At 44.5% G+C, this 13,118-nt stretch overlaps 1 protein-coding gene across 3 annotated transcripts; it reads right to left on the bottom strand.

Moving 5' to 3' along the window:
* Positions 1-1,291: 1,291 nt before the first annotated feature.
* On the bottom strand, positions 1,292-6,880 carry LOC128309986 (uncharacterized). Of its 3 annotated transcripts, none has more exons than XM_053046509.1 (6): positions 6,489-6,880; positions 4,807-5,474; positions 4,659-4,738; positions 3,462-4,582; positions 2,971-3,403; positions 1,292-2,695 (listed from the first exon to the last, which is right to left on the bottom strand). In XM_053046509.1, exons 2-6 carry the CDS (start codon positions 5,447-5,449, stop codon positions 1,493-1,495), a joined length of 3,480 nt encoding a protein of 1,159 aa, XP_052902469.1. In that variant the 5' UTR covers positions 5,450-5,474; positions 6,489-6,880; the 3' UTR covers positions 1,292-1,492. The 3 variants fall into 3 exon arrangements, with proteins under 3 accessions (XP_052902469.1, XP_052902470.1, XP_052902472.1); XM_053046510.1 differs by having other exon boundaries at positions 6,848-6,871; XM_053046512.1 differs by lacking the exon at positions 6,489-6,880 and adding an exon at positions 5,581-6,015.
* Between the last annotated feature and the right edge of the window lie 6,238 nt (positions 6,881-13,118).

Raw genomic sequence — 13,118 nt, 5'->3', positions numbered from 1 at the left:
AAGACATATGGAACGGTTTACGTTTGATAACTCAATTGCAAGTCGACGGCCGGAAATTGTCCCACGAGATGGGAAACCCGAAGGCATAGTGTCGTTTGGAGAAACATGTTCGGTACGGAAAAGAAAACGGAACGTTTGAAGGATACAGGAAGTACTAGAATACAATTAGACACAATTGGTGGCGTCGTGGAAGTGATGCGTGTGTTTTCCGAGATTGAGTGCGAGATCGGAAACGAAAGATGGTAGCAAAATAGAAAAATGTGTAAACGATTGTGAAAGAGCATGCGAAGTGATATAGGTATTTTGAGTTGCAATTCGAGTTATCTTGTCCTACAGACTCGTGATCTTGCATTTTCCAAGTTAAATATCTGAAAGAGATGGAAAAGACACGACACTTCATAGTTATTCTATGTGTTAGTTAAACTCTGGCTTGTTAGCCCTTCGCTTTAGGAATGATTTTTTAAATATCTTTCCATATGACCATGGCTGTTGTAACAGGTAGCGAATGTCAGAAAGCCCAAGAAATGGGTACGTGGAAAACCCATTAAAAAATAGCAGTGTAGGTGAATCAATGAACAAGAGCAGGGTATTTCCCGTTCATTGATAAATTCTGCATATGCCTACGGATGGCCTAAACAGCCTAGTACTTGCCTGATTTTCAGCCCTCGCGTAAAGGGGTACGGAGCAAGTGCATCTGTCCGAAACGGCCTACGTCGTCGTCATCGTTTAGTGCTGTCTATCCTGTGGTCGCATTATCGCTTTTCAAAACATAAACAAAAATCCCGTAACGTCCCCAGAAAAAAAGAACTTTGCCCGTGCAGCCGGGTGGGCCATAGAAGTGCAGGTAGACGGAAACACTCAGCAAGTAATTTTGTGTTCTCCAGGTGACGAAACGTCCCGAGACGATTGTGGTTTGTGGTGATCATCGATGAAGCGCCGTTTTATACCCACAAAAAGTGTGCCAAGAAGGATGGGCGGGGAAATGGACGGAGAACTAGAGCGGTACACAGGATACGTGGGAATGGTGGGTGTATATCTTCGTGAAAGCCTTGTTATTTTATGGCAATGTTGTTTTTTTGTGCGTCCGAGGAAAGAATCTAAAAAAATCCCCAGATGTTGTTGTACTTGCCAGTATTGGAGATCATCCAGTTTCAGGGCTTCGGGATCGATAGGATCAGGATATCCTGTGTCTTCGATCTGCATCAAATGCGTTTCCCTCTAATAAATTAACAAAACATTGCTGCCACAGGCAGAATAAGGGGGCAAGAACAACAAAGCTACATAATGGCATAACAATGATTACTTTTATTTCTCACACTAGATCGCTCTAAAGCTACATAACCTATGGTCACGTGATTAACTGTCAAATGAAATTAGTTCTTTACCACCAACTCGAACGAAAGGGCCAACGTTCTTAGAACATGCCTAATTCTACCGCGCTAAGCTAAACGATAAAAGATTCAACAAAGTCGAAACAAACCAGGAGTTGCACTCAAAATTTCAACAAAACACTTTCCGCCTTGGAGTACACGTTCCAGTCCTTCTTGCGCGCGTTATCGTACACGTAGTGCAGTGCCATTGTCGATTGGGACCCCGATACGATCAGCTCAAGCTTCTTCTCCTTGTCGAGTGTGTTGCTGAGCGAGGTGTAGTACGATACACCTTGCGGGGACAGTATGGAGGAAAAGTGTGTCCTTACGTGGGTGTTCAAATCCGACTCCACGTCGAACGTCTGGTCGCAGTACTCGCACAGAAAGATGGAACTCAGCTGCTCATTGTCCCCGTTCGCCGACTCGGGTGTTCGTAAACGGGGCTTAGATTTCTTTCTCCTTCTGGTGGTCGTGACTTCCGGTGAGTGATTTGCGTTAGTTTCACCTGGCATCTCCACATAAAACAATTGATCGCCATTGCTTTCCTTGAGGGTCAACTGTGGTTTGGGATATTCTTTACTTTCGGCGAGAAAGATCTGCAAGTTGTCGGTGTTTATATTGTAGGCAGGCGAATGGACCTCCTCGTGGCGACCCCGCTCATCATCGTCCGTGGTGGTGTAGGAGCAAAACGAGCACGACTTGCCTTCGGTGCCAGCCGCATGCTTCGCTTCGTGCTCCAAAATGTGGTTTTCGTGGAAGAATCTAGCTGGACAGCGGGGACAGTAGTACATTGTCGTTGGGACGGGATCGATCAATCCCGACGGATCGTAACTACCGGATGCTCCAGTTTGACTGCCGCTCATGTGCTGTTCCAAATGTTCGGTTAGTTGTTCTACCGTTTCTGCCCGAAATTGACACGAGATACATTCTAGCTGCTCGCTAGGCACTGCTGGAGCCACAGTTCCACTGTCTACTAGCACTGTGGAAGACAGAATGCTACCGTTGAAGTTGATCATATCTGCCGGATCTTTGTCGAGGATTTCCACGATCGGCTCCAGTGTGTTTGCCGGACAGCCTACGTCATCCATGCTGAAGGGCGCTAGTGGTGGAGGAATGGAGGAGACCACTAGAGCTTCGATCGATTTTCGCGTTTGATCCGACGGCACGGTTGCTTGGTGGTGGAGCACATCCTCAATCACGTACACGGAATGTTGGTTCTGTTTGTTATTCCGCTGCAACTGATTATCACTGTCGGAGGGGTCGTCCTTTTCCGCGTTGACATGCTCAATAAAAACGTGCCCGTTGTGTTTCAGCCGACAATGTCTCTGCAAAGATGAAAGTGGAGGATTGCATTACGGCAATTTTCTTGGATGGAATTATTACTCCAGTTGAAATTAAACTCTTTGTTCTTTACAACTGTAGCTCATGTTAGACTACAAACATCAAACGGTTTTAAAGGTAGTAAGAGAATAGAAGAGATAGATATTGGTAGCTCCATGTTGATTCGTCAACCGCTTTTACAATCCCATTAACCAGCCCTCATCATCTAATCTACAGCAGGAACCAAAAGACATTCCGCAATACAAACTCCAATTTATACCTGAATGACATGTTTCCAGTTAGAAACCTGATGGCAATGGCCACAACGGTATGGTGCGTTATGGCGCCAGGTAGTGGGCATCGCCATTCTTTGCGAGCTACCTTCACCTTCGCCAGCTCTATCGCCACCGGGTTCCGGCGGGTTCGTTTTATCTCCAGCACCGCTAGCAGTTAGTAGTGTTCCATTAGTAGGACTATCGTTGCTAGTGTTAGCTGCACTTTTACTAAGGCTACAAATGCCGGACGAAGCCGGAGGCGTTGGTGTACTGGAGGGTGTAGAAATATTATTCGCCGTACTACTGGGTTTGGGCTGTTGGGCTGCCGTGATGCAGTGGCCATCCTGCTCCATTGCCTCCTCCAGCTGCTGCAGTGAAGTGTTTGTTCCCGTGTGGGCGTTTGTTATGTGTTGCACGAGCTCATCCTTGGTTGTTGTTCTAAAATGGAGGTGGAGGTTAGTAATGTGTGCCTTCCAAAGATTGGATCCTTTATTACCTATGATCGCAGTATTGACACTTAAAGTGCCCGTTGTCATCCATCTTCATTCCGACGCCCGTATCATCGTGCATTTGCTTATCCTCCATTAAAAGATTGAATTCCGGTATGTTGGCCAACGCTTTCAAATCAATATTATACGCGTTGTAGGCTGTCATTAAATCCGACATGCTGCTCTCGACGAAAGATTTCGCATAGCTCGTCGATTCCTTCGTGCTGTGGTCGGTAATTTGCATGAGCGTAATGTATTTGTTGTATTTGGTGTAGTTTCTTCGGCCCGTTTCATCATTCATCAGCACACCGGCATTCTTGTGACTCGGATCGCGGATCGTCTTCAGGCGGATGTGCTTCGTTATGTCCCATCGCCAGTTGGACCGGTACGAGCACAGCGAACATTCGAACGGTTTCTTGTTGAGATGGCCCACAATGTGCACGTGAAAGCGGGAAGCGGTCGAGGCCCAGAACGAACAGTGGGGACATTTGAACACCTTTTTCATCAAACCCGTGCCGTTTGGATCGGTGGAGCTCAGCTTGCTCGTCACCTCACCATACCCTGGGGCCGTCTCAACTCCACAATACGTTTCCGATTTGTTTTCCAGTATTTCCACCTCATCATCTTCCTTCGCCGCGTTCGATAGGGATTTTCCATCCGACTCGCTACCCGGTCTAGGGGAAGGCTCCGTGCTGAACATGTTCACTTCAAGCAGACTTTTCCACATCTCGTTCGATGCACTATCAGCGTCACTTTGGGGGAAAATGTTTTGGTTCGATTCGTCGAACGATTTCTGCAGCAGGGAAGTGATAAGATCTTCCTTATGTGATGCTGCGATATGGTTCGCTAGATCCATCGTAGACTCGAAGCTGAGCTCACAAAATGTACATTTTGTCTGTGGTGACGATAAGCGCGCAGGTGATGTAGGTGTGTCGGATGGCTTCGAGGCAGCATCCGGCGGCATCAGCATAGACATCGGCACTGGCTTAAGCAGTTCCTTTTCCGGCCTGGTTGGAACTGGAGTGGATGGAGCCAACGGAATCAGGTTTGGGATCGGTCGGGCACGCTTTCTCGGCGTGGTTTCATTGTCTTCCGATGACTTACGGGTGTTTTTCTCCATTTCCCTGTCCTGGATTGAGTTGTAGAACGAATGGATTGCTAAATTAGCATCGATATATAGCACTTTTCATTCGCTTTGGTATTACCTTGTCGGGAGTTTTTAAAACATTTTGTATGTCATCCATTTCGGACTTGATAGCTGGTTTTATTATATCAGTGTTTGTTACTGTCAAGAGAATTATGTGAATTATTAAAAAAATAGGCTTATTGATGCTTGAGGAGTAGACAACTTACCAGGTATGGACGAACTCCAAAACGGTTCAATGTTACTCAACAGAGATGCAACAAGTTGCTGTGCGTATACGTTACCGAGCGCATCCAAAATTTTCGTCTCGAGCGTCTCAGAGGAGCAAGAATCCCCAACACTGCTCTGCTGTTTGGGACGCTGCTTTTCTATCAATTTCCTATCACGAGTTCCGGACACATTCGTTTTGTTAGAGTCCGCGACAACACCGTGTACCATTCTCATGTGACGTGCCAGCTTCTGGTGGTGTCGCGACGCGTACAGACATCTTTTACACTCGTTCACACTAATCTTCTCGCCGTGTTTGTCACGTAGATGCGTGAGATAGCTTCTGGGATTATGGGTGAAGTAGTTGCAGCTGCGACACGAGTAGTTTCTCTTTATTTTACACTGTGGCAATAGCTGCTGCTTTCGGTTGTGTGCGAGGGGTTCAATATCGCCCGACGAAACAGTGGCGTTATCGGAACCCTGGCTATCACCATCGATAAGTGGCGAGTGCTCGGGTTGGGTTTGGTGTTCTGGGTGTTGCTCGGTTTTGATGCTTTCGTTCAATACTACCAGCTGCTCACCACTGACCACCTGCCGCACTATGAGTTTGCCCCCGGAGCGTCGTACCATGGAGGGTACTTCCATGCTGGCGAGAAATCGGGAAGTTGTCCTGGAATGAAGCAAAATCCGGAATGCTGTTAGATAATGCGGCTTGGCCGAAGAAGGGCACAAGTGTATGGGGGGTGTACACCGCGGCGCGCAACAGCAACTCGTACCATTGTGAGAATCAAACGCTTTTGTCGTGCTCGATTGGGAACCAATAGTACTGGCAGTCGAAAAAAATGCCACCCTCAGCACGGTTTACGAGCTGGAAATCGACTTATTTACGCACTTTTTCCCGTCTCGGATATCGGTTCGGTCGGTGTTATGTCTCTGGTGGCGTACGGATGACATTTGAAGCGCATGCGTACGATATCCGGAGAGAAAGAACCGTACGCGGACGGTGGCCCTCGTCAGCTGATGGAATGTGACAACGTTCAAGATAAGGAGTCGTAATTTGAATTGTACCTTAACGCTTGAAAATGTCAGTTCGAGGGGTTAGATTGTTTACAGACAACGGGTTGAAATAGCGCACAAAAGCTGCCTGTTGTCCAAACCTTAAGACGCTGAGCGCTGTGAGACTGTTCAAGAGTTCGCCGTTCGTGCTACCACTAGAGTTGCAATGTTTCGTGTCCTCAAGGCAGAAACAATTACCAATTAATACCATCCACACACATCCGTTCTCGATTGTGTGGCAACTTTAAGAACAGCTCCCAAGATCGCGGTCTCGGTCTAGCGGCCCGAGTTGTGGAGATCTAACCCCTACAAGATCACCGTCTCTCCAACGCTAAGAACGCAAACTAACGCGCGAAGGCTAACCAGACGTTCAATTGACGGCAGTCACGTGTGTCACCGCTGGTCCGCTCTGCCCTTGCAGTCGTTTGCGGTGTTTTGTTACGTCGCCGTCGACGGTGGTAAGCATGATCTGCAAGCTCTAGCGCTTGATCACACAACCCAGCACAGGAAGATATTTAAACAGATGAGTCGCTGTTGCGTCGCGGCCTTAGCTGTCTGTTTTTTTCTCTTGTGTGTGCTTCTTCTTCCACGATCGTGAGCGTGCATGCTGAAGAGATTCCATACAGACCATGTGTACGGTGCCTTCCTTCCGTTACGGTTGCTGCTGCTGCGCAACAGAGAATCGTCTTTCTAATCACTATTACACCAGCCGAAGAACTGATGGGTTGCCCTTCTGTTGCACTACAGCACTTGCCCTTATCGGGTCCCGACGCTCACTGATAAGCAAGAAACGAACCGTTTTGTTGGCCCTGCAGAACGCAAACACACTTCAGCAACCCGTACCCGAGCGTTAGTTCAATTTGTCACGATTGCAAATGTTTGAGTGGCGCGGATCGGGGCTAAAAATAGCAAACAAACTAATTTGCCTCACTTAGAACGATGCTTTTCGGGCAAGCGGTCTTTAGGGTTGTTGCAGAATATTCTAACCATCGAACGATAGCAGATGTTGCGATCCGATTCAGCACCACCGAAAACTGGCAAACTGTATCACTGGAGATGACGATCACTGTTCTACGCAGTTACACAACACCGATTCATGCAACACACAGAGCAGTAACGATCGGCAGGGCGAGTCCGCGACTATTCTAATGCATCTGTATCTTGTCCATGGCCCGAGTGTACTAGATACGGGCGATGCAGTCTCCGCGAGAACGCGAGAATGCGTCAGAGCACCACTCTGGCGCATTTGAACGCTACACACATTGATGCATGTATGCACATGGCAATGGCGAAGCACTACGATCTCACTCGCTTGATTACGCGCACTCGCTTCTCTCATGTGGCACGGGCATAGGGGTGGGCACAGGGTGATACAATGCAGGGTGGTTGGAGGAGACCCCCAGTGTTTGAAGCATAAGCGCACGTCTTGTTTGGGATGTACGTTGTTTCAAACAGTTGAATCGTGCTGGTAGAGAGTATTAGCGTTAGATTGACATACACACTCTCATACAGTGAGTTGCACGAGAGTGTTCCCACTGGAGCTCCTAATTAGTAAGGGGTAGTTTCAAAACAAGAGCAAATTGCAGTACCGGTAGACAACGCAACTCATTCTATCCATGGATTAATGAAATTGAATACTATTTGAGGTAATGTTGTCCAAAAACCATTGTACGCAGTCCACTGCGACACACTGTATCGTAAACGGCTGACCTTTGCTAAAAGTGCAGAGTTGGTTGATTGTGGAGGAACAGAATTTCGCTTGGCTATGAGATCAGAACCATCAGTGGGGCAGCATTGTTACTCGATTCGAGCAGTATGTTGTATGATCAGACCGGATGCTGTTCTTTGGATCTTTGGGGAGTGTTGTACTAATGCAAAGGGTGTATGGATTTTTGTAGAGATTTTCATAAAGTTTTGTTTGGATTTGAAAAGAGAGTGTAAGTTGTGATAGAAACCATAAGGGTAGTTTGAATTTTAAAGGGTGTAATTAATTGTTCATCACATTCAGAGATGTCAAACATACAATTGGAAAGTATCGTTGTTATTGCTTAAAATAATCATAACATAAACCCTATGAACCTATTCCTCCACCTCAGCCATGATACACTTAATGTTCTCCTGTATGCACTTTGCATCATAGTTCCTACTTCAATAGTGTTCCAGTTGAACTTAAAACAGTACTATTTTTAGCAGAAATTAAATGTGAAAATATCACTAATACCAACCTTTCGAAGCTAGTACCCCTATAAAGACCCAACTTTGTAAAAAATAAGTAACTTCAATGCTTCAGAGAGAAAGTAATTCTTAGTGATCCTTAGAAACCTCGAAAATTCATCAAATATGCACGAATAGTCTCTCAGTTTTCGACAGAATTCTCTTGTTCTTCCTTTATTGGGGTTTGACAGCCCCGACTTAGTTAATAACGACGTTAGTCAAACTTTCCTTGACAAGATCAACGATTATCCGCCGAACGATGTTTCACCTATATGTCGAAGTGAAACTTTCCCCCCTAATACCACCGATCCCGCTACGTTTCATCCGTTTTGGCTTTAAAGTCCATGATTAAGACATTAGAAAATCATTTGGACCATCGCAAAGTAACAAAGGAACAGCTCCCACGATCTCGCGATCATTCGGTATTTTGTCAGGCGATCCTTTCCTATTCCTGCGGACTGGTACATACATTCACACACACGCACACAAGCGAAGATAATCAATGAGCAGAGATTCATAGCCGAGCAGTTTAATTTAATTTATCCCGAAACGAGCCCGCAACACACATCAATGAAAGCGACCGGTAAAAGGCAGCGAGAAGCGAAATGAATCAACTCGCCAGCGATCGTGTCGCCCGGGTGTCAATTGTGCGAAGGGCGGGAACTGAAGAGAGCGAACGTGCAAAGGAAAAACCGCAACCATGGTAGATCTTTTCCCCGCTTTTCTTTCTCCTCAGTTCCCCGGTTCCCCTTTCGGGTGGGGCTGTGTGTTTTTTTGTTGTTTTGTTCTTCAACGCGCTCCGGCATCAATCTCATTTACACTTGTTTATTATTTTCACCGAACCGTGCGCTCTGTTATTAAATATAATAAATCATCAAAGATCAGGTGATTTGAGACGATTTGAGACGAAGGCAGACGGTTATTCGGATCGCTCCAGGTAGAAGAAGAAGCGATCGGATATGGATGGGGGTTTGTCGCTACCCGTCGGTGTACGGCCGCTGATTCGCTACAGGGCCCTTGGAGCCCCGGTTCCCTGTTTCCAATTTTCTTCACGCGAACAATAAGTTATGTTTCGGGCAGTGTTGCTGCTGTCTTTTATTAGGCTGCTCCGTGGAGCATTAGCCCGAAGGGGTCTTAAGGGATAGGAGTTTTATTTTTCGTTATAGCTGAGGATGTCTTCATTTACGCTGGATGGCTGGAATGTGTTGTTGTTCGGTGTGCTTCTCTTCTGCATTTTGTACGAAGTTTGTTTACGTTGAGAGTTGTTAGTAAGCATCAAGTGGCTTGGAAGTGGGAATTAGAAATCTGGAGAAAAAGTGGTTTATATGAAGTATTTGAATTGTAACATTGTAAGAATTATTTTGGACGGTTCGGTGATGGTTTGGGTCTTTACACGTCAGGACTAGCACAAAATTCCATCTGAACTTATTGTCCATATCCTAGACTAGCTACGGACAAATAAAGTCAAAGTAATGGGCAGAAATGACAGAAATAGCCCTCATCTCTAGAGGTTGTTGTGCCGTTAAATAAGAAGATGAATTATTCCTGACACTTCTTTGCTAATATTGCTGCTCAGATATATTACACTGTAAGACTCATTTGTCACATCTCAATATGTCATCTGTACAAGATCATAAACTTGGTTAGTAAACTGATTCTTTTCAAAACTGTGTTCTTTTCAAATATAATATTCCTCATTACAGCTAGTCTAATAAAGGGAATGGGTTACCGGATCATCGCGACCGATTATAGAGTAGAAAAGGGACAAGTGTTCATTATAAAACCATTAACCCGTGAGGAATTCCTGAGGAATACCGCAACAGGGCAGCGGACAGCTGGAGCTCTCTTAAAACCGTAAGCATAAGGGGTGAAGATGAGACGACCTACGCCGGGTGATAATTGTGATGAGACTTGAATGGAATAGTCCCACAAAACCCAACACACAACAACTTAATTTGAAACTGACAAAAGTGAAAAAATTCAGACACCACACCATGGAGAATAAATATTGCTCACGCGCTTTTACACAGACACCCAGCACGATCGTTAGTCACGTATAAAGATATTTCTACTTTTTTCGTGTAACATCTTCCATCTTCCTGCGGCACACTCCACATTGCATATCCTTCTTGGGCACAGCGGGCAGGCACATGGGAAGCATGAAGGAGCAACATTGTGGTAAATTTTATGTCCAAAGCATCACCTTTTTTTCCAGCGCTTGTTGCTGCTCGCAGCAGAAACCTTTGAACATCTTTCTTATGCTTTTATTGCACAACGCCGGTTTGTGTAGAAGAAATGTTGAAAGAGCGGTAATAAAAAAGTGAGTGGCAAAATTAGGCAGACAAACATACAAAAAACCTGTGTATAAATGAAGCGCAGGCATCACTTCCGGTTGGAATTTCGGGGGTTGTTGTTTGCTCACCCCGTATTTGGAGTCGGTTGGTATTAGTTTGGTTAATGAATTAAGCTAACCACAATCCCGTTGCTGATCGACCATAATTTGATTGGTGTGTTGATTGAGAGCCGCATAACGGTTGTTTGAGGTTTCACCTTTTTTTTACAAGAGAACAGTTGTTGAGCGTGATTTGGCACGGTTTGTTTGGGGAGCCAGGAAGAGCCAGATGGAACCACTCCACTAAGTGCTAGGTATCAACAATTAGTTATCGGAAGTTGTTATGATGTCTTTTCACGTGTTCATGTTTTTGGGTGATGGTTGGAGCATGTATGCACAGGGTTAATCGTATTGGTCGTTAGTATTAGCAACATGAAGTGAGCAACCGAAGAAATTTCCCCAATTTCACTGTAAAAAAAAAAATGGTTGGGTATGGTTTTATAATCAAACTCATCCTTACCCTTAGCATAACACGAACTATTCCGTGTTATTCTTGTAGATTACCGTATGAGCTTTGTGGAAGCACATGCGTTTGCATGTCACGAGCCTATTTCTGCATCAGATTGAGTTTTTTTACAACTCATTTGTGACACCTTCGATTGAACCAATCAAAGTTCTGCACAAAGGAGCGATATGTTAAATGGAGTCAGAAAAGTCGTTTGGAAAATGACATTTTCTCGAAGGATCATGCACCTGCAATTGGAAAACTTTCCAAAAGCAATTCTAATAAAATTCCTCGATAATCTCTTTTTTAGTTCCTTTCTTTCAACCTTCATCATTCGCAGGCATAGAAGAGCAAGCAGCAATGCATAGTATGTTATTTTTAATTGATTTATTTTTAAAAAGGAATCACATTTTTGGAGTACGCTGCAGAACAAAACATAAAAAACGTATTAAAATCACCCTGAACTCAGTAACGTACACAACTTCGCCACTATTCAACTCCATTCTGGGGAATTGTTATTTGTTAGTTTGTTGCGCGGCTTAGACATGTGAAGCAAGCATGGTTGTTGCTAAACATATGGAAAAAATCAAGAATCTTATGTTCGATCACCAAATGAAAGCTTTACAAAATATTAACAAAAGGTAAACTATTTAGATGGTAGCTTTAAATGAAAACAAACGAATAATTTACACTTCTTTTCGTTAAATACATAGTACAATCTCTTTTGCTGCATTGTGTTATCCTCTTGACGTTTTTCTTTACCTTTCTTTCCTTTTCAATAGAACATGTTTTGTTTGCTTGCATGTTTCATATGCATTTATAAGTTTATCATCTTCCCGGGGTTCGCCTGTTCATTACTTTACAAATGGTGCTACGTATCGATATAGCTTATAGGGACTGTTTGCATCTGCGTTCTGCGATCTGTGGTATTGAAGTTTGCCGTCAGTGTACAAAACTTCCCCTGGAACTGAATCTCCTACTCGTGGTTTGCGTTTCGCATTAGACTCTCAATTTCAACTGATGCCTGCATTGGCGTAGCAGTGTTTTTTTTGTTGTTGTTTGATAAAATAACGATTCTTATGCTGGATAATTTTGTTTATGTTTGTGCAACTCGTTGAGCCTCCTCCAGTATTGCATCGGTACGAATTGCTGCCAACATGGTTACGGGATGATATTTTATGCAATTTAGTGCTTGACCCACCGCAACACACTTCGCAGCAGGGCTGATATATTCTGGCATTGTCTTCTAGTCGATGCGAAACTTATGGGCTTTTCTTGTATTAGCATGTCTTTACTTTATATATATTTATACTTATAGGCCTCTTATTGTTGTTGGATGCTATATACATTGTCCTTTCCTGATATCGTGATAAGAGGGTTCCAGCGGCTTGCCAATTCGGGTCCGTTTTGTTCCGAAAAACAAAAACTTGTCCAAGTTTACTGTACACATTGTCCTGTCGCTTTCCAATTTTACGCTGCGAGTGTTTCTTTTTTGCGGATTTATTAGAGAATGGGACGATATTTTTTGTTTGCTTATATTTGTAGCAGATAACTCTATTCCTGGTTTTGTAAGCCTTCTTTTAAATGAAAGGGCTCGCAGTTGGACAAGTAAAATTAGGACCGGTTTTGCCGCCTTGCCATGCAGTACTGTTCTTAACTTATTATTGGTTTTATATGTTTCGTTCCTTATCGCTGCCTGTACCACTCTTTTTACTTTAACTAGCGCCATTCCACACTTGGTAGATGCATGGAGGCTTATTGAAATGCATCGTTCACGAACGAGTGACAGGAAGAGTGTGAGCGACTCACACAGTGTTTCCTACAATTGTTGCCAGTGAAATCAAAGGCTCAGGCTTCAGGAGCGTGCCGTGTGCCGGGGGACACATCTTTGAACTAGTTTCGTTAAACAATAATTACAATTAAAATATTAATTAAAATAAATAATGCATACGCGCATATGCGTGCTTTGAGGATGTGGACCAGGGATGAAGGATTCGTTGTGCAATATTGGATCTACCTACTGGCTGGATACTTTCGGGACCAAAGGATAAGAAGGACAAAATTGCATTTCACTGGGCAGCTGGGTTCTGACTTTCGCTGGCTATTGATTTAGGAACAGACTTTACTTTTCCGACTTTCGGGTCGGTTGTTGGTGAGAAGAAGTGATACACGACCGGTACCTAGACGGATTCACCACATCGTTCGGT

The sequence above is a fragment of the Anopheles moucheti genome, chromosome 2 (assembly GCF_943734755.1).
Source record: "Anopheles moucheti chromosome 2, idAnoMoucSN_F20_07, whole genome shotgun sequence".
Lineage (NCBI taxonomy): Eukaryota > Metazoa > Arthropoda > Insecta > Diptera > Culicidae > Anopheles > Anopheles moucheti.
The sequence above is the reverse complement of the archived record's forward strand: the minus strand, read 5'-3'. Positions and strand labels throughout refer to the sequence as shown.